Source organism: Carya illinoinensis, chromosome 15 (genome assembly GCF_018687715.1).
Source record: "Carya illinoinensis cultivar Pawnee chromosome 15, C.illinoinensisPawnee_v1, whole genome shotgun sequence".
NCBI lineage: Eukaryota > Viridiplantae > Streptophyta > Magnoliopsida > Fagales > Juglandaceae > Carya > Carya illinoinensis.
In genome coordinates this window covers 42,162,299-42,184,424 of record NC_056766.1, presented here as the reverse complement: position 1 = coordinate 42,184,424, position 22,126 = coordinate 42,162,299, and the positions used below count along the sequence as shown (strand labels likewise).

Genomic DNA, 22,126 nt, shown 5'->3' with positions numbered 1-22,126 from the left:
TCGATTGATCGGGATCGGGGATCATAATTCCAATATCGTATGTTTTGCATGCATGAGGTTAATTCTCAAGTTCTTCGATCGGGACACAAATTAAACTCTAAAACCTATTTCTTTAGCTAGACACACTATTGTTACCAAAAATGTTTATCTTAATCAAACATATAGGTGGTTGAATATTTCCATGTGAAAAGTCAACATGTTAGGGATTCCTATTATGCGTACGTGTTAACCCTAAGATAAAACCAGCATTATATATATATATATGCTGCTAGCTAGTTTAGCCAATTCCATAGCTTTTTCTTAAACAAACATATTTTTTTATGAGAAATAAAATAAATGAGTATTTAAAAAAAAATCGACTACTTATTTGTAACGAGCAACGAAATATTTGTGACAAGAATATATTCATTTTAACATAAAATTGTAATTTTTTTTTATAGCAAATAACTGACAATAGTGATTATAAATTTTAGGGCATTATTCAGAAGATTAATAAGTATAATAGAATTGTAACTAGATGTGATTGAAACAGCACATGATAGGTAGCTGCACAAAGTTAGGTGAGGGCAAGAAGAAAAAGACGATAAGAGCCGGTTAAAGACGGTCACAAACTACCTCCTGCATGCGCCGGCCGGCAGCTATATATCTCTTTCCATGCCAGCACATAATTTCCTAGCATTCCTGTGCCTCTCTGGGCTCCTTGTAATTCTCTTTTAAAATCCTTCTCATTGGAGGACTCGGTAATATATCTGAGTTTTGAACTCAAATCCCCCCCTAGCCTGGATCCCCTCCCCTGCCCTCCCCCCGGCCTTTCTTGTTTATTGACTTACGATCAGAGCTTTCATGGCTAAATTATCACTGCAAAGCCAGAGAAACAATGCAAACAGCAGCAGTACTAATAATGTCAATAACGCCATGAAAAAGGTGAAACGAACACGAAGAAGTGTGCCAAGAGACTCTCCTCCTCAACGTAGCTCCATATATCGAGGGGTTACTAGGTGATGATAAAGAACGCATGCACTTCATATTATATATATTTGTTTCATCATTATGATCATCATATTCTTCATTTTATGTTTTCTTGATAATTTCGTTTTGTTTTTCTGAACTGGTTTGAACCGTAATGATCATGTCAGGCATCGATGGACAGGCAGATATGAAGCTCATTTGTGGGATAAGAACTGTTGGAATGAATCCCGGAACAAGAAAGGACGGCAAGGTTCATTATCGGATCCATCTTTATCTACATATCTTAATTTTCTAAATATAATGTCATACTCAATTATATAGAGCCCTACTGACTCTTTTTTTTCCCCTTCCCCTTTTCGGTTTTGGCGTACTGTCGTTGGATTTGGTTGGAATCTTACTCAAAGGCAGTCTACCTGGGTATGTATCACTTCTGCAGTTTCCTGCAATATCTTGGAAGGCAAACACTAGAACACACATCAAAATTAAATGACTAGGATCAGAGATAATTTGAGTGCAATTTTTTTGTAGTTTTTTCATTGTTTTGTGCTCATGTTGATCAATTTTTAGGTGCCTATGATGATGAAGATGCAGCAGCACATGCTTATGACCTAGCAGCACTGAAATATTGGGGTCAAGAAACCATTCTCAACTTCCCGGTACTAATAAATTTTTTCATTGTTCATGTTAAAGTACTGGAAAAGTAATTTATAAGCCAGGCATTAGAAACTGACCAATATTATGATCATGATGAACAATTGCAGTTATCAACGTACGAGAAAGAACTGCATCAAATGGAGTGTCTGTCAAGAGAAGAATATATTGGATCATTAAGAAGGTTTTGTATCTGCATCATCTACGTTCAATTTTTAGGGGAAAAAATATTGCAAAATTTTCAATTCTAATTGATTTAGATTATCATGATCATGTTGAACTTTCAGGAAAAGCAGTGGTTTCTCACGAGGAGTTTCGAAATATAGAGGTGTTGCAAGGTGATTAATTATTCAAATCCATGATGTTTTATTAAATTATATATCATAATATATTATCTCTGAGATAATAAAATATTAAAATTTTCCAAAATTCATGAATTCAAAGGAGATATGTAGTGCTTTTTTCCCTATGTACGTACACTTTCATGAAGCGTAATTAATAAAGATACTAGCCAACTAAATAATATGTTCAATACAAACAAGCCGTTAATCTCAAGTAAATACTTAAATTAATCTTTTTGCGATTTACAATATCGATCGCTTCCCATTCTAAAAAAATAAAAATCAATAGGTTTGTGGATTAATAGTATTGAATGCTATAAATGACTTTGAATACTTTTCCACTAACACCAAGAGTTATGAGAGACTCATTGTAAGGGACGACGGGAATACATATTGAGATCCACAATACCACTTTTCGTGACTGTCCTAAACTCACAAATTTGTGTGGCTTAATATAATACACTAGGTCGTAAGGTTATTTTTATCATAAAGTAGATCTAACGTATCAGATGAAATTACATTAGTTTATGAGTTTACTTTTGTAAAATGATCCTTTTAATTTTGTAACTGTAATACTTCTAAAAAGAATTGCGCAAGTATATTGTAGCGTGCATGATCTTCCTACCTCAATCTTTCTCTTTGCATACTTGTAAATTTGACATATATATGGTTTTCTTTGATGTCATCGAGCAGACATCATCATAATGGAAGATGGGAATCTCGGATTGGCAGGGTCTTTGGAAACAAATATCTCTATCTTGGGACATTTGGTATTAATATTTTCTCCTTCCTCAATCTAATTTCATTTTTCTAACATGATTACATAGAATATATAGAGAGAGAGAATAAAAAGATGAGTAATGGTATGCGTTTTAGGTTTGTAAGTCTCGTGCATACTCATCTTTGTAAAAAAATAAATTTTATTGGAAAAATTTATTTACTTTTATGTTTTTTTATGATGGGGTTCATCTTTTTACAAAGAATTTGCATAGGACTTGTATATATACTTGGGATGTGTACAGATAGTTACTATAAATTTAATTAAAAAAATTTAAACCAACGTTTTCGTAAAATAAAATGATCAATATATATAGCAAAAATGGACTAATATTTAACACAAAAGAATTATGGATTATGTTACATCTTAATTTTCTGATCGTCATCATTAATAATCATCTTGATCTTAATTTGCAGCTACCCAAGAAGAAGCTGCTACTGCATATGATATGGCAGCCATTGAATATCGTGGGCTCAATGCAGTCACCAACTTCGACCTCAGTCGCTACATCAAATGGCTTAAACCTGCTACTAATAATGATCTTAACGATGACTTATACAATCCCTATGTGGATATCAACCCTAATGTGGATGCTAATACTTTGACATCAAACCCTAATCAAGAACTTGGATTAAGTTTCTTCATGAACAACGTCCAACAAACATACAACTCAGGAGATCACACGACCTTGCAGTTGAATCAGCCAAGGCTAGCCAATTCTGCCACATCGGCATTAGGCCTTCTTCTTCAGTCATCAAAGTTTAGGGAAATGATGGAGATGACTTCAATGGCTGACTGCCCATCAATGCCATCGGATCAATCTAATCTGCCACAGTGCACGAACTCGTTTCCTGAGGACATTCAAACATACTTCGATCAGTCCCATGATCACTCTGGTATTGTTTTTGGTGAAGGAGACAGTAATATCTTCAATGACCTTCACACACTTGTGCCCCCAATATTTCACATGAGTGATTTTGATACTTAGAGGAGGAAGATGATGAGAATTATAAGTGGATCAAATAGATCAAGGGTGAGGGGAGATTGGGAGCTTTCTTCTTAATTACGAAATACAAATACCATTTTGGCTTTTTTGTGGTTACATATGGAAGCGGACCAGAATCTTGATGATGGCCTAATTAGGTTATAAGTCGTCACGAGGTTAAGATTGATTTTCCACTTTTCTTTAGAGAGGGAAATTAATAGGCTAAGTATAGATTTGGTCCATTCCTTGATTAATGTAGATATAAAGAAGAATAAGCCTGATGATTTGGTAATCTTCATTTTTTTTCTTGAATCAATGATTATGTACTTGAGTTTTTCAACTCAGAAATTTTGTTATAGTGGGGGCTTATTCATGATGGGAATAATAAATGTGTTTGCCCACATGGTCCAAATAGATATCATGCAATGCTACGAGTACTATACTTTTACTTCTTTCTTTTTTCAGATCTGATTTTTGTAGCTGAAAAGGGACAATTAATTTGTTGCTTTCACGCGCTGCCAAAATCTATCGGAGTTCTTTCAAACTATAATCCATCATTTTTCGTCCTTATTTTCCTTGTTGTACAGTAAAAATAAAAGAGTAATATTACATGTAGTCCTAGCTAGGATACACAAGCCCTGCATATTCCTTTTGAAAAAAAGTAAGATCCACTATTAAAAAAGTAATTTTTTTTTTTTGTGTGGGTTCATATTTACTTACTTTTTTAAAAAAGAGTAAGCGAGCGTTGCATATTTAAATACTGCAATTATCATTTCTCAAAATAAAAAAGAGTTCATTTCTTGGATGGTTGTGTCTGTAAAAGTTGAGTCATTACTTTCTATGAAGGATGAGATTGAGTTTTTTTTAGGCAAAGTGCTGTCTTTTGGACGTTTGTCTGTAAAGAATATTAGTAGCAGTAAAGTCCAGATTATTCCAGTACAAATGTACTGGAGGATTTCCAAATAGTTGATATGAGGATATCCTCATATGTATCTAGTCATGAATATAAGTTTTTCTTAATGAATGAATAAATGATAACATTTTCCTTAAAAAACCTTAAAAGTAATACTACATATAATCATATAGTATGTAAGTTTTATGCATTCATTTAAACAAAAAAGGTGGAGTTTATTATTAAAAAAATAATTTTTTTATGTGGGTATTAAATTTACTCACTTTTTTTAAGTGTGCAGGACATGTACACCTTAGAAGTACTGCAAATATCCTTTCTTTCTTCTTCAATATTAAACGAAGTATAACCCTATTGATTAATTCCAAGCAGTACTTTTGTAGCCCATTATTTGATTTTGCTTTGATATTAAGATTTCATAAACATCAAATTAACTAAGTCCAAATATCCAAGTGTCCAATTACTTATAGCAAATATTTAAAAAATAATAATTATCTGAGTAGATTTTTGGAAGGGAAATAAACCATGATCTTATATTTGGAGTGAATAAGTTCTGGACATCAACAACCCATCTATCTTTCCAACTGTTTATAAACGAAAATAGTCAAATCGTGTGGGTATATACGGAGATTCGTGTATATATATAGTTAATTAGTGATTAATGTTTTTCCCTTTTATATATGGAACATGTTTATCTCCCGATGAAGCACCCCGATGGTGTGTCTTGATAAACAAAATTTTAAATGATGTTGTAAATTTTTTATTTTTTTAAAAAATATTAAAGGTGATTAAAAAATATATGAAAAAATAGAGGAAAAATAAAAAAACAAAATTGCACTAATCATCAGGAGATTTTCTCGGGAGAATCTCTCGGTAGCTGTAATGTTACTTTTTATATATTCAACAATGCTAGTACTTAGCCCCATTAATTAATGGAAAATGTTAAGTATATTTAAGAAAAAGTTAAAAAAAAAAACTTACATATACATGTGTCAATTATTAGGTATAAGCTGAAAATCATGAAATATGAAATTCGAACTTTGAATTTAAAAAAATAAAAAATAAACTAATAGAATGAATCTTGTAAATGAAAATATAAGTATAAGTACATGTAGCACTACTTTTAATTAATATTGCTCGATTACAACATTTTTTTTCTTCTCAATTTTGAAGATGTTTATGAATACAAATGAGTTGTCTAATTTTTTTTTTCCTACATGCATTAGCTCTCAATTATTGCTCAATAACCATTTTTTCTTTTTTTCTTTTCTTTTAAAAATTTTTTTCCCTCCTTTTGTGGATTGCCTATGAATAAAAAAAGTAGATAATTCATTTCTATTTGAAAACATCTTCAAAAGTGAAAAAAAAACAATTAAAAATTGGAAAATTCTAAATTAATTAGAAATCTTATTATTTAATTTTAAAGTTTTATGTGATTGGTGATATATCATTTTAGAATAATTCTATTTATAAGCCAATGTGGATAATACACTTAGCAAAACATTTACATTGCACGATTTGATTTGGTAGAAAGATTTTAAAATTTGAATATTACAAATCAAATTTTACCATATAAGTGATTATATAGATGATATGTTCTAACATTGACTTGCAATTAAAAAATCTCATATATTTAATATAATACTATTAATCTTACGTAGTTTTTTTATAAAACTTGAGTGCCCATTTGGGAATACAACTTTTCTCCAGTAATTTCAAATATCTAATTTCTAAATATCACTTACACGTAAAATATTTTTTAATTTTAAATATTCAACTTTTTCGTCTAATCGATACTTAATCCTTACAACTTTTACATAGTTATAAATAAAATAGAAAAATAATTTCACTATTATTCATAAATTATTTGACTTCTATTAAAAATTATTCTAAAATATTCTTGATATCCCAAGTTGCACTGAAGCTTGATTTGGATAGAGAGATGTTTCCATCTCATCTCATTTCATCTTAATATTTAAACACCACAAACATAAACACTTTTCAATTTTAAGTTTTTAACTTTTTTATCTAATCATTACTTAATTATTACAGTTTTTCCAAACTTTCAAACAAAGCACAAAAAATAATTCAATTTTTACAAATTTCAAAACAAAAATTATATTTAAAAAATTATATAATAACAATATTTTAATGTTATAGTATTTTTATTCAACTTTTTCTATTTTATTTCCCAAAATCCCATAAAAACATTTTAACTCAACCATTTCTAACCCATCACATCTCAACTCATTATCCAAATTAGGCCTAAATGTAGCATTAATATTGTAAGCATTACAACTTTTCTAAACTTTCAAATATTTGCAATTAGGCCTGATTTGGTTTGACGGACCTTTGGTTTCTTCTCAATTTTTCATCTCAATTCACTATACAAACCAGACCTAATTTAGTTTCACAAACTTTTGAAACTATCTCATTCCATCTCAATATCGATCTAAACACCATTTAAATACAAACATATTCAATTTCAAATTTTAAAATTTTTCATCTAATCATTATTTAATCATTACAACTTTTTCAAAATTTTAAACAAAATATAAAAAATAATTCAATTTTTTCAAATCTAAGATAAAAATAATATTAAAAAACTAGATTTTAAACCTCTTTCAACTTTATAATTTTTTATTCATTTTTTTCTCTTCTTTCTTGAAATTTCATAAAAATTTTATCTCAAATAATTTTGCTACAATTAACAAATTATCTCACTACTATTCACAAATTTCTTATTTCATCTCATCTCATCTGTATAACCAAACGAGACCTTAGGGAAGGTTTGGATAATGAATTGAGTTGAAATGAAAGGAGATGAAAGTTAAACAAAATATTGTTAGAATATAATTTTTTAATATAATTTTTGTTTTGAGATTTGAAAATGTTACATTACTTATTGTATTTTGTTTAAAAGTTTAAAAAAATTATAATAATTATATAAGATGAAATTAGATGAGTTAAAAGTATTTTCGAATCCAATGCCTTAGGTTGTGTTTGATTGTGGATCTAAATTCAATTAATCTCAAATAAATCATTGATATGACTCGTTACCTTTTCAATTTTCTATATAAAAAAGTTGTTAAGGCCTTGTTTGGTTTGGTATATCATCTCATTTCATTTAATCATTATAAGTTTTTCAACTTTTTATACAAAATATAATAAAAATTTAGTCTTTTCAAATCTCAAAACAAAAATAATAATAATAAATTATATTATAATAATATTTTATTTAATTTTGATCTCATCTTATTTCATTTTTATGACCAAACCAAGTTTAAACCTATCTCAATGGAACCCACAAAATATTATTATTCACAACTTAATTCAATTCATCTCAACATCTAAACATAGCTTTAGGGCTTGTTTGGAAATACATATTATCTGAAAATTCTATTTTCTTCTCATCTTATCTCATCCCATAATTTCCTTATTGACTATAATTTAAATACAAAATTTTTAAACTAATCATTACAACTTTTTCAAACTATTCATTACAATTTTTTCTAACTTTCAAACAAAAATAAAAATCAACTCAACTTTTTCTAATCCCCATATAAAAATAATATTATAAAACTATATTTTAGCAATATTTTAACTTTATAATATTTTATATTTAACTTGTTATCTCTCATTTCTCAAAATCTAAAAAAATATTCAATTTAAAATATTTTATTACTATTTACAAAATATCATTTCATCTTACTCTCGAACCAACCCTTAGGAGGGTTTGGATAATGAGCTGAAATGAGATGTATTGAGATGAAAATTAAATAAAATTTTGTTAAAAATTTTATTTTTTTAGTATTATTATTGTTTTAAAATTTAAAAAAATTATATTTTGTATAAAAATTTAAAAAATTTATAATAATTGGATGAAATGAATTGTAAATAATTTTAAGAAAAAGATAAGGATCCCGTTGGAGGATCTCGCTTGGAGCTTTCATTCCAATTTTTTTTTTCAGTTTTTTAAATTAGCGATTAAGAAAATATTATTTAATAATATTGTGAATTTTTTTTAAAATATTTAAAAATATTAAAAAAATAATGTGAATTAAAAAAAAAAAAAATTAGCGGGAGCCCCAGCACGGTCTTTTAGACAGAAACGTTTAGGTACACGCGCGCACTGGCACCACGAAATATGTTGTTCAGTACGCTCCAACGGCTCTTTTTATATCCACCGACGACATCGGGTGATTCGGGTCACCCATCGGCAGGACCTTGCTGGCGCTCTCGTAAATACACGACATTGAAATTAACTTCTTCGTAACTTCATTTTCCCCTCCTCTTTCCAACTACAAATTTCAGCTTTCCCGCCCAACCCCCCCCTTCTCTACTTCACTCCCACTCCATATACCTATAGATACAGTGCTTCTAGGGTTTTGTTTATGATCCTTAAAAGCATGCCGGATCTCGGTACTCTCTCTCTCTCGGCTTCTCTCGCTCTTACTCGCTGCCCTGCCATCAAACTGATAACTGATCCACCAGATCTGGGCAATCCTCAGTGCCCTAGCTCGGTCAAGACCCTTGGCGAAGAATGCGATCGGGAGCAAACTTTGAGCTTCCCTGTACTCCGCGAAGGGGAGGCCAACGTTGGGAACGAAATTAGGGCTTTGAGGCGGAATAGGGGCTCGTTGGACCGGGCCAGGAAGGCCTCCAATGGTAAGGGCTTGGAGGACTACGTGAGGACTTGGGTTCAGAAGAAGATGGAATCTGGGGTTCCAGAATCGAGGTGTTCTCTTCCTTTCCTCGTCGGCGCTAAAAAAATGGTAATTTCTTGTGTTTTTGGTGCTCTTTTCCCCATTTCTGTTTGGGTGCTGAGGAAACATGGAAAAAAGAAGAATCTATATATAAAAGAACATGCTTATTGCTCAATGTTTCCTTTTTAGGGTTGAAAAGCTTGTTGATGTTATATATAGTAAGAAAAAAAAAGCAATTCTAGAAGAATTTCAAAACTTAATATCGACTCAGGGCCGTTCTGCCCATAAAACAAAACATTAGGATTTAGACCATCCTACCTTGAAGCTAAAAGTAGCATTTTCTGAGTCTTCATTAATGACCATTTAAAAATCTTTGAGGCACATACATTCATGGACATAGATATTTAATGCGAGTAGTTTAAAAGGAATGTTAATTTCCCCAATCTTTATAGGCCTGATGCTTACATGTTTTGCTATATGGAAATTTTTCATTGCACTACAGCCTTTATCGCTACAGTAATGGCAGAACTTACCAATGGAGGTAGAAAACATATGCTTAGTCACTTTTTAAACTAGGACCTCATCTTTTGCATTAGTCTCTTTGGAAATTCTTGATTTGTAAGACTTCTCCAACATTTTTTTTCATTGAAATGTTTGGGAAGGTTTAAGTGCAAATCTTGATTTCAACATGACGTGTGTGTTGTGTAATTATCAATTGACTTCTCCTTCTCAATGCCCTGCTTTTGGTACTCATTTCAGGTTGATTGTCTTGTTTGCCATGATATTATCTACCCTGGGGATGAGGTGCTGTGCTCTGTTCGTGATTGTCAAGGAGTCTACCATTTAGAATGTGCAAAAGCAAGGCTTCAGATCTCTAACCTGAAAAACTTCAAGTGCCCACAACATGTAAAGTCTTATCAAATCCATATTATTTTCTATTAACTTGATTTTGAATGCATACATAATTAATTGTTTAGTTTGTCTCAGTGCAACAACAAACACGCAATGCATGTCAATCTTTTATGCATGCATAAAGCTAACAAGCTTGCAAACTTTTGGAGAATACCCACTTTCTCATTATTGGAGTGAAATCGCCTTCCTTTTTAAATGTAGCTATAGGTAGGAATAGTTTTAACTCATGTGTAGTATCTTATCTGCAGTGGAAGTTTTAATTGATTATTGTTTCTCTCTCATTTTATCCTGCAATTGAGTTGTTGATTTATACACCATTATCAAATCTAGTTACTGGTTATTTGACCTTTAGAGAGACTTTTTTTCTGAGCTCTGCTTTTCAGAACTTAAGGACCTTTATTTATTGCTTCCAAATGTGTCTCCTGTGCATATCTGTTCTATGACTTTTTTCTCTAAATTTTGTTAGTGTCATTGTTCAAGTTAAATCATTTTTTATTGCTTTCAAATTTGACATCTCTTTTTTTGCTCCGTCACATGAAATGAGATTATTGATAAGTGTACTTTGTCTTTCTCTTTCAGAATATCTATGCGTTATTTGTTTTATTTATTATAACTACTTTTTTAGTTGAGCTAATATATGTGAGATATTTTAATGATCAGGCATGCTTCATTTGCAAAAATAGATTATATTGGCGGTGTGTGCAGTGCCCAATGGCATCACATGACAAGTGTGCACCATGGCCTGACACAGTGATGCATTTAGAAGGTCAATCAGGGAGAGCTGTTTGCTGGAGGCATCCTACAAATTGGCGGCTGGATAGGGAGGTCAATTTTTTCTTTCCTCCATTATTTTGATTTCCTGTCAGTTACCTTTCTAAAATATCTATCTTTTAGTTTATGAAGGCATCCAATCGTTATCACTAGTTTCTATACTATTGAATTATAATGATGATGTGCTGAGGTTAAAGGGGCATAGGTCATTACAATTACAAATGAGAATTCTACTGTACAATTTCTGTTATCAGAAAGTGAGATATTAATGACTCCACTAGTTCGTTCCTTAAGGATGATCCTTTAGTTAGCATGGATAAGTGCTACGTGTTTTATTAAATAGATGTAGCAAAAATGCAGGAAAACATGTCATTTATGAGGAATTCTTTAGATATCAAATTTATATTGTAAGATCGATTCAAAGTGTTATTAGGTCCAAAACCACTATTATGAAGCATACAAATAGTGGGGAGTTTGTTGATGGAAAAATAGTGGGAAGACCTTCATTCAAAGGAGTTTCATATGCTGAGGTGTTGAAGTCACTGGCGAATAGTCCAGCTGAGTTCAGCTTAGCGGTAGAAGGAAAGGGGAAGGCACTTGTAGGAGACAAGCTGTTAGGTGACACTGGGAGAAGTGGAAGAGGTCTTGTGGGATGTCAAAGCTCAACTGAAGGGAGTTATGGAGTATGTGACGGATCTAATGATTAAAGTGGATCAGGGGCTGGACCTAGTCAAGGGTTTTAGTGGTGGGTTGAGAATGGATGAGGGAGGGCGGGGGGTAGAACCTTCAAGTTTGAAGGCCACAGGTGCGCTAGCAAAGGTTTCAATGCCGTGACAGATAGGATCATTGGATGTTGGCATCTTTGTCCATGCCATTGTTACTATGCCTCCCAAGGGAGCAACAGGGCCTCAAACACCAGTTGCAGATGGGGCTGGTACTTTTGTACAGGGTTCATTTTTAGTTGAAGATGGGGGTCCCTCCAGGGTCTTGTGTACTTTGGAAGAAACAGTCGAGCCTCTTTTAGAAGATGCAAATTGGGTAATCGAAGGTTGTGTTTGCTTTACTTGTTCTATGTCTCCTGAGGGAGCAGTGGGTGATGGAGTGCATACACGCATTGTTGGAGGAGGGGGTGAACATGTAATGGTGACAAAAACAATGGACAACAACCATATATCTGTTGAGCAACCATTTGGCAAGAATGAAATTATCTGTTTATCATTGGTGCCTTATGTGGAGGAAGGTTTAGAGTTGAGTATTGTGTTTGAGGATAATGTCGTTCCCCTAGTTTCTCTTCCTCCAGTAAACAATATAGTGGGTTCTCCATCGGATTAGGTTTTGAACAAAATTAACGGGTGTTAGCAAATACTGGGGCTTTCACATGGAGAATATGAAGACCAATTTAAAGCAATACTCACTACGATTGAGGAAAGCCATGCGCTTGAAATCAAATCACATTTCACGAAAAGTAGGGAGTTAAAGCATCTTTTATGGGCAATTAACTATGATGCTAAGGGAGGTAACTCAAGTTGAGGGAAGACTATGATGCTAAGAGAGGTAACCTATTGAAGAGGATTTTTGGGCATTCTTGTAGTGGGATTTTTGGGTAGATGATTAGTTTAACAGGAAAACAAGGGGTTGGTGTTGGGGAGATGTGTTCCATTCAAATTCGGGCTTGGTGTATTTTGGATAGTTTTCACGGGCTTTTTGGGTCATTAGAGGCTTTTTAGTATGGGCTAGGTGTTTTCTTGTATACGTCCAGGATACTTGGTTACTCCTATTGATATTTATAATAATTAAAAAAAAATATTGTAAGATCCATATAAAAGTTTCTGCAAGTGAAAGTTTGCTGAAAATAAAGCTTTTTTGTGAAAACTCTGAAGATTTTGTTTTTGTAACTGGAATCCCTTTTACCCTTTCCAAGAATCTTTCATGCTGTACCTGTATTTCATTGTCTATGTATTGCTTTCATTTAATCGCTTCCAAATTCTTTACTAAGGTTGTTAGTACCTAGTGTGCCTGATTCTGATGCATGGATGTGTCTTTATTTGGCATTTGTACCTACCGCACTAGCTAATTTCATGGTTTACCAAAGAGAACTATTGCTTTTGGGTTTTAGTAACATAGATCAAATTTCCTTAAACTATTATCAATATGTTTTGGCTCCTTGTTGAAGTTTTATTCCTTCATTCTTATTTTTCATTGATTAGGCTGGCTGACAGGGCTTATGTGTTGAATGAGCAGCATGCAGCTTGCACAAGTGACATGGAGGTAAAATTCAAGAAGAATCTAGTAATACAATTGCTTGAAGTCAAATAACATAATCCTAAGGTACATGAATGCTTCTAATTAAGTACCCTTGTCAGACATGACAATATAGGGTATGTTGGACATGCCTGATGTCAAGTGCCCATGAAAGAAAGAGAATCACATTCCCCGAGTCCTCAAATTTTAGAGAGATTGATTTTAAATGTTCCAAGGATCACAGAAATTATCTTTGTTACACGCGACCCTGTGTGCATAACTACTTGTTCCTGCCCTAGCAAAACAGGGGTATGTACGATACTAGGCCCTCACCAAACTATAGAAAGAATGAGCAGACCAGATGTAGAGGGAAAATAAAACTAGTCTAAAATCTTAAATCAGTAATATTCATACTTAATGTGTTCAATATTAAACAGCCCATGTGGTTTAGCTTTTGGAAAGATTAGATCTTGTACTCTAATCTTAAATTTTTTACTCCATGTTGTTTCAATTTTGAGCAAATTAATCACCTTTGTCACTTTATTTAGTCAAATGTTAAAAATGTCATGTTAGCACCAATAATTGTTTTGCCACATGTAGAACGTAAGAAAAAATAATATACAAAATAAATTTCAAGAAATCAATACAAAACATAAATTAAAAGCACAAAGAAAACTTATTAATAGGAAGTTTTCATATTGAAAAAGTAAAGGTTGCCCTTCCCCCATCAATAGCCAACAGGGCTCCCATTAGGCACAAGCCAAGGTAGGAGGCCTTTGACATTGCCATGAAGTACCCCTTTGTGGATGTCCCTTCTCCCATTGCTCTAGGATGGGTGTTGAACCTCTAGCACCTCTACAAAGTGTGTTGATGGTGGAGGTCCCCTTCCTTTGGTGGTGGATAGGGCTACAAACAAATCAAGTTGAGCCGAATTTGAACAAGGCGATTAGGATGTGTACTCATTCGAACTTGAATAAAACTTGAATATCCTTGTTCGAACTCGGCTTGTTAATCATTAATGTTGTTTTAATTCGGCTTGTTACTTATCAAAAAAAAAATTCGGCTTGAGCTTTGCTAAAAATAAACAATTACTTGAGTTTGAACTAGATTTTTGTCAAAAAATTCATACTAACTAGTCAACCAAATAGTTTTTATTTGAAAATTATTATGATATAACCTTCTATAAAATAAATTAACTTCTAGTTGTAAATTAAAAAATAATACATAAGATAACTGGAATAATGTTGTGGTTTTCAGCCATTGTACTTAATGGAAACATTGTCCATGACTTTCTTTCCTTAGCTAGAATGTAATTAGGTGTTCTTTTGTATACTCCCTGTGTACATGGGCTATGCCTATTTCATTCGTATGAATAAAATCTTCTCGTTACATAAAAAAAAATGTAATAAACTAAATCATTTAATATATGATATATACAAGTTTAAAATGTACAAGCCTCGTGCAGATCTTCTATAAAAAAGTGGACCCGACCATGAAAAAATGTGAAATATTCACTTTTTCTTGGTGGGGCCCATTTTTTAAAAACTAAAGTCTTGTGCAAGGCTTGTGCATTTAAGGCTTGCCCCTAACATTACTCTTAATATATGTATAGATAACATAATAAATCAATGTTATAGTTGTATAATATATTATTATAGCTTAAATTACTAAATATTGTATTTATTAGTGTATTAAAAGCATTTGATATAAATATATAAGTTATTGTACATATATTACACCATAAGAATATAATAATTTACAATTATAAAATAATTAATAGTAATAACTTATAATATATGTTATCACCTATCAAAATATATATATATATATATATATGTTATCATTTATATTGTATAATGAACCCCTAGGGGTTGGCTCAAGTGGTAAAAGTCTTGCCATTGGGGGTATGTTCCCTAGGTCTAAGGTTCAAATCCTCTTGGGTGCCAACAATCTCTAGAGCTATCAGATTGGATGATTTTTTTTTTTAAATTATTCGAGGTGTACTTGTTGGAAACTCATTGCCGAAGGCCTATGCACCCTTGTGATTAGTCAGAACGCTGTTCCTGGACACTTGGTGCCAATAAAATAAAAAAATTATATTGTATAATGAAAACCATATAGTGTATAAGGTTATTGATATGATTCTTTAATTAAAAAGACATACCATCAACTTATGTTATGATGTGCTTTATATATATGAATTATGGTTAATCAATTAAAGTTAATTTGGTAATTTTCTATTTACTTGCATTAATAAAATCTCTTATTACTTATAAAAAGTTAATCTGGTAATTGTTTCAAGTAAATGTGTATTCACTCATTCATTTATTACCATATCAATAGGCAATAATCTATGTAACAAGTAGAAAATTAATATATAATATTAATGTTGTATTACATAATTAATTAAATTTATAAAATAAATTGTATTACAAACATAAATTAGCTTGATATATCATATAAGTAGTAATAAAATACAAGGCTAAGTGCATAAAATATATTCTACAAAAAGAATTATACAAGTTATCCTATACACACTTTGGGAACATAATAAATATTTTAAATAAGGTAAACTATAAATAAATTAATAATATATAATTAAGTATATAAAATACAACTAACATGTAATAAATATAAGACATACATATACAACAGATATTACGAGCTTCGAAACGATCTCAAACAAGTTAAGTCAAGCTCATAGGAGCTTTGTTCATGAGACTAAATTGAGTCGAGCCAAGTTTATATGGGTTTTGCTCGTTTAATATTCGAGTCAATATAGTGTTTACAAATATCTCATTTATTAAATGAAGCAAATTTGAACCGAGTATATATGAGCCAAGCTTGAGCTGTTAACAAGCTATTCTGTTCATTTGTAGCCCTAGTGGTGGACCTTGTTCTAAAGGGGCACCCAATATTGTTTGGAAATTTTTATTCTTTTGTATTTTTTTAATTGATATTGGTTTTTTAGAAGGGGCAACTGAACATAATCAGCACCACATGGGGGGTCAAACTACATGGATTATTTTAGTATTTTTTTTTTTTTTTAACAAAAGGTTAGAAAACTAGTATGTTTGACTACATGTACAGCTATAGATCTAATGTGTTTTTTTCATCAATCATAAACCAGTGTCTTAACTCTTTATCTCTCTCTTCCCCCCTTCCCCCCCCCCCCCCCCCCCCCCCAAAAAAAAAAAACAAAACTCTGGTCTAATTTCAGGAAGTTTTTGGTCGCTTGCCTTTGCCTTATGTCGATGAGGAGTTCAAGATTGACTTAACATGGAAAGACATGGAGAATAAGATGGAGCTGCCTCCCTATGTCCACATCAGGCGCAGTATCCTACACCTGTTATGCTTGTCAGTAGTATTATCAATCATCTAGGCAGATCCTTGCACATAGATTAAATAAGTGCCAGGTATCGGCAACTTATTGATGAAATAAATAGCTCATTCCATTTTGTCGGGTCTATTATTAATGAGTTCTTTTTTATGATTACCATGGAACTGATCTTAACTGAAAATAGATGTTTATCTGGTCAAGAAGAAGCGTAATGGTGCTGCAGATGATACTGGATGCACAAATTGCAGTACTGTATGCTCTGACGATTGTGTCTGCAGGTCATTTATGTTTCTTTATTCAAAAATCTGAAAGGCATTTTCACGTTTTAGACCAAGAAATCGTGTTTCCCCCCCTAACTACATATCTGTGTAATTTGATAGATGAGCTACTTGTAGCTAGACAAAGCAAGACTGCATAATTATCACATATGTGACTGTTTTGCGGTTTTGACCATTGCTCCTGCCATTCTTTTTGCTCTATTTTTCTTCATATTTTATTAGTACGCTAATATGAGTTTTCGTGTGTTAATTCTTTCTAAGCATTTCGTTTGGCAATTGCTTATGTGGTTATTTTTCCCCTTGCCTTGTACATTCTCTAGTTCACAGTGGTGTTAATTTTCCCCTATTCACAATGTTATAGATATTCTGGCTTATTTATCATTTGGTTGTATCGTTTGATAGGGTTCAATGCATAAGCTGCTCTAAGGCTTGTCGTTGCTCGGAAAATTGCACAAACCGGCCATTCCGCAAAGAGAGAAAGATAAATATTGTCAAGGTTAAAATTTTTACTTTAGGAGGGAGTGCATCATGTTTCTTTACCTCAAACTTAAACTGTTTTGCTATAACTGGTTTACACCCATCAAGGTGCAGCCTGGATTCGATTTCACACTAGAAGTCTTCTTGGATTATACCTTATACATGATTATAGTTGGGGGGGGGGGGGGGGGTGTTTGGGGTTCAATCCCTAGGGCTGGGTCCAAAGGGCTCTGCATCATTAAAAAAAAAAAATAATATAAATGGTTTTTCCCTTTGTTAGATTTTATGCATTGGAGTTCTTGTTTTCTAAGTTCTGTTACTATTAAATGTTTATCTTCCTTTTTTTTTATAAGTAAAAATTTTTATCTTCCTTATCAGACAGAATTTTGTGGTTGGGGAGTAGTGGCTGCAGAAAAATTCAATAAAGGCGATTTTATAATTGAGTACATTGGAGAAGGTACTTTGTTTTATTTGGCTTAAGCTCAAATTCTCAACAGCCTACATTCCTTTGTTTGCATGTTTTATTTAACTGTCAGTTTGGCTATATTCTCATGAATAAGAATATCTCATAATCAATCATTTCCTTTTTCATTCTCCACCTAAGGGTTGTTAGTGAAAATGTAGAGAAATTTCTTTCTAAAATAAGGTTCCATTACTTTTTGCGGATTTAAATTAATTCTCCAGTTAGGGGCCCAGACTTGCTAGATTATTCCGACAAATAATAGCGTATGATACTTTATTTTGGTTTATGAAAACATCCTCCCACAGATCTTAAAAATTATGAGATATGTGCATCATGCAGTAACTCGGATAAATTTCCTACTTTTTTTTTTTGGTTCTCCTGCATGCAAGTCATAATTTAATAATGTAGTAAGCAGATTGGAACCATACCCTACCCTTAATCAATGTAAGTGGGCCCTGTATAAAGTTCATGACTTAACTGTTAGTACAAGTGGTATTGACATCTTAAATTATATTTACTGATCCATAATGCATTTGATCTTAGATTTTTTCTTTTTGCAAGTTAATGACATCTTAAGCTACGTTCGAAAGTTTACAATATCATATTAATTCCGTGGTTTGACATTGATTTCTACTACATATTTGTGTGCAATTTTCATTTGAGAGACCTAATTAAGTTTTTTTCTGTTTCAGTTATTGATGATGCCTTGTGTGAGCAAAGGCTTTGGGACATGAAATACAGAGGTGCTCAGAATTTTTACATGTGTGAAATTCGAAAGGACTTCACGATTGATGCAACTTTCAAGGGTAATGCATCTCGGTTTTTAAACCATGGCTGTGACCCAAACTGCATTCTGGAGAAGTGGTTAGTATGATCAGTATTTGTGGCTTTTTATCCTTTTTGGTCCCCATGGATAGTAGGAAAAAGTAGTTTCTTCTATACTTGAAAGTCAGTTGCTCTTAAAGCTATAATGTGTTCACCCAAAATGCATACTGGTGTCTGGAATTGTAAATTATCTTAATTTCTGGAACTTGCTAACCAAATTTTTGTTCCTCTGTTTTGGCGATTGCCGTGATACTTGGGAGAAAAACTTCTATGGTGGTCTGGTTAATTGCAACCAACATTGGCATTTATTGTACATGAGGAAGAGTCTTTTACCATGGTTCTGTTGGAATTCATTGTACATTCTCAATTTCTTCTTGGGAAACTCAATATATTAGAGGTACTCTGACTATGGATTAATGCTTTAGGACACATACTATAAGTGCTTGGATGTATGTAAAAAATGTATTTTACAAATTTTGATATTGTGTTTCTTAGAGATATGACTGACATGGACACAAATGCAGACTGCGATATGACTTTCCTGTCTAGTGTTGAACACTTTATTGACTATTTGTGGGCATGTAATGACTGAACAGAAATCTCTATATCATGGATCCTAGTCATATCATTTGTCCTTGCTCAGAAATTTATTGCATTGGCATATTATGCCCATGACCCCTTTCCCAGGGGATTAAGTTACACAGTCTAAAAATGAAAGTTGTGATGGTTGGTCGGATAAAATCAAAATTTTAGGGTTCTAGACGTCTTTTTTGCCAGGGATCTCTCATTATTTAAATGAAGTTCTGGCTTTTCCAATGATGTCAGCTTGAGCTGGCCTGCATCCATTAGGATTCTAACATTATAGGTTTTTTTATCTGATGAAGATACCGGAGCTTTCGCCAAAAAATTGACTAATATTTTCCCTTCCAGGCAGTTTGAGGGGGAAGTGCGTGTTGGTGTGTTTGCTGCACGGTCAATTGAGGTTGGAGAGCCATTAACGTATGATTACAGGTATAATCCTGATTTACCATTCATCTGTACAACCCTCCTTTCTGTAGCACTGATCTAATATTAGAAATCTATTAAAATAAACAATCAAACCCAGCGAGAATACAAGCACAAGCCAACTAAAACAAATATCTGATTGTAAAACAAATCTATAATTACGTACCAGGGTATTTGATTTATTATTATAATAGTAATAATGGGTACCGTCCTAAATAAACTATGTTCTTAGGCAGATACTTTTTGTAGCACTACTCAAATGATTGATTGTTGACGGTAATTTGTTTTATAGTAGGCAATTCTTTTGGCAAGGGTATAACATCCAGCTTTTGGCATTGTAGATTTGTGCAATTTGGACCTGAAGTGAAGTGCCACTGTGGAGCTTCAAATTGTCAAGGTTATCTTGGGACCAAAAGGAAGATTGGTAAGGTGGAACTTTGCTGGGGGTCAAAACGGAAGAGAACGTCAACCGCTTGCATTGCTATCATAACTGTATGATTTCTATCAACAATATGCTGTAGGTGAGTTAGTCATGTGATATTGTGTTCTGTCGTTTTCCATAAATGTTGGCAAACAGAAAATCAAAAAAAGAAAAAGAAAAGAAAACTGAAGGGATATGTAGAAACTACTCAATCTCATCATTCTTTCGAGTTTCAATACTATTGAGCGATAGGCATCCTCTCCAGATGAAAAGAAAAGAACAACTGTTAATCGACTGTTGTAACATGTTTTAACTCCTTGTTCCCCAGCATTTTTTTCCCTGTTGGGCCCTGTAACTTTGTGAGGCATATATGTAAAATTGACTTCCCATTGTTGTTGGGGACGTTCTGAAAGCATTCAAACTTGAGGTTCATGGTCGATATCATCAAGTTATCAAGTAGTTCAATCTGTTCAATCGAGGTAATGCTGAAGAGTCATCTGCTCATTTAGTTTCTTGGTCTTATCATATGTCAGGTATTATGAATGGTATCATATTGAGTGAGTGGGTGGTAGAGGTGTTGCTTGGTTGCTAACTTTCGATTGGTTCTTTTACTATATAAAAAAAAAAAAAAATTGTCGAATCCTTTGAAGTTTGTTATTTTAAAAAAGGAAAATGATATGTTGCCCTACTAAATGTATTGCTCAAAGTTACTGCAAGTATTTGTATTTTTTTTTAATATTTTAAAAAAACACACAAATACACTAGCAGTAATTTTGGGCAGTACATTTGGGAGGACAAAATAGCAACGCCCTTTTAAAAATAAGAGTCAATACCTAATAGTTGAGGGATAATACAACATTGGCATACTATAATGAAAATGAGATGACTATAATGTATAGCATGGACTCTTTTCTATAAGGAAAAGAAAATTTTATACACTATACTGTCATTTCATTTTCATTCTATTATATAAAATGTGGTATATTTATCACTATTAGATAATCTTTTATTGAATAATCTTATATTAGTTAATGATGATAAATATGCTATATCTTTTATAGTAAAATGAAAGTAGAATGATGGTGTGGTGTATAACATTGTTCCAAAAAAAATAGTTATGTTATATATTATACATCTTATTTTCATAATATTACATAACCTTGGTATTAACTGTTAGTTTTTGAAATAGCAATTAGAAGTTTATATATATAAATATTTCTATAAAGGTTTAAGACTGATCCCGAAATATTAGACCTACCATGGCAAATATATGCATGCTCTACTGAAAAAATGAAAAGTATAAGGTTGATATTAATAAAAAAAAAGAGAAGAAGAAGAAGAAGAAGACATGCAATGGCATCTATCCTATTTGCATAACGAACAAAGGGACACAAACTGGGACCAGAATATAAAACTATAAGCAAAGACATGAAGAATATGCTAAAAGGTAGTTACACATATAGCCTCCTTCCTCTGCAACTTTCCTAAATTCCAATGTTCCTGTCTTTTTTATGTTCCTTCTGTGTCCATAGGAACCAATACCCCAATTGCAAATGTTTTATGATCCACACATTACTAAGCAACGAAGATTTTCAAATTCATATAATAAAAATATACTCGTTATAAATTACCCCTAACTTCATAATTTTAATCTAAAAACTTACTCATTTAATTTTTTTAATGTCGTTCTTATAATAGCTAGGAACATACATAGGGTAAAAGATTGTATGTCTGAGCGCATGTGTATATATATATGCATGAATAAAATACCAAAAAATGATTACATTTATCTTTTTTTTATATGTTTTAAGTTTTTGACACTGTTGATTTGACGCGATATGAAAATATAAAAAAAAAAAAAATCGTTATATGTGTTTATATTTAAGGAGTAAGAAATTTTTGAACCAAAAAATGTAAGAATATTGTGGATGGAATAGAATCTATGGATTGATTTGGAACATGAGACATAAGCTGCATGATGGGTGTGTAGAGAGAGAGCATTTGATCTTATAATGGTGTTTCGGCAGGCAAAACTTAGAATCATTCGAAACTC

General features: G+C 32.3%; 2 protein-coding genes across 3 annotated transcripts; both read left to right on the top strand.

Moving 5' to 3' along the window:
- Window positions 1-689: 689 nt before the first annotated feature.
- Window positions 690-4,127, top strand: LOC122297393 (AP2-like ethylene-responsive transcription factor At1g16060). The gene is made up of 8 exons (XM_043107442.1): window positions 690-998; window positions 1,137-1,219; window positions 1,378-1,386; window positions 1,537-1,625; window positions 1,731-1,804; window positions 1,908-1,958; window positions 2,655-2,731; window positions 3,156-4,127. Exons 1-8 carry the CDS (start codon window positions 844-846, stop codon window positions 3,725-3,727), a joined length of 1,110 nt encoding a protein of 369 aa, XP_042963376.1. The 5' UTR covers window positions 690-843; the 3' UTR covers window positions 3,728-4,127.
- Window positions 4,128-8,909: 4,782 nt separating this feature from the next.
- LOC122297493 (histone-lysine N-methyltransferase ASHR3) lies at window positions 8,910-20,488 on the top strand. Of its 2 annotated transcripts, none has more exons than XR_006238796.1 (11): window positions 8,910-9,409; window positions 10,100-10,246; window positions 10,913-11,077; window positions 13,265-13,291; window positions 16,485-16,599; window positions 16,789-16,882; window positions 17,285-17,378; window positions 17,738-17,816; window positions 18,515-19,044; window positions 19,578-19,658; window positions 19,994-20,054. XR_006238796.1 is itself a non-coding variant. In XM_043107563.1 (11 exons), the coding sequence occupies exons 1-11, from the start codon at window positions 9,029-9,031 to the stop codon at window positions 20,148-20,150; spliced, it is 1,512 nt and encodes a 503-aa protein (XP_042963497.1). In that variant the 5' UTR covers window positions 8,919-9,028; the 3' UTR covers window positions 20,151-20,488. The 2 variants fall into 2 exon arrangements, 1 of the variants encoding a protein (XP_042963497.1); XM_043107563.1 differs by having other exon boundaries at window positions 8,919-9,409; window positions 18,515-18,686; window positions 19,994-20,488.
- Window positions 20,489-22,126: the final 1,638 nt, after the last annotated feature.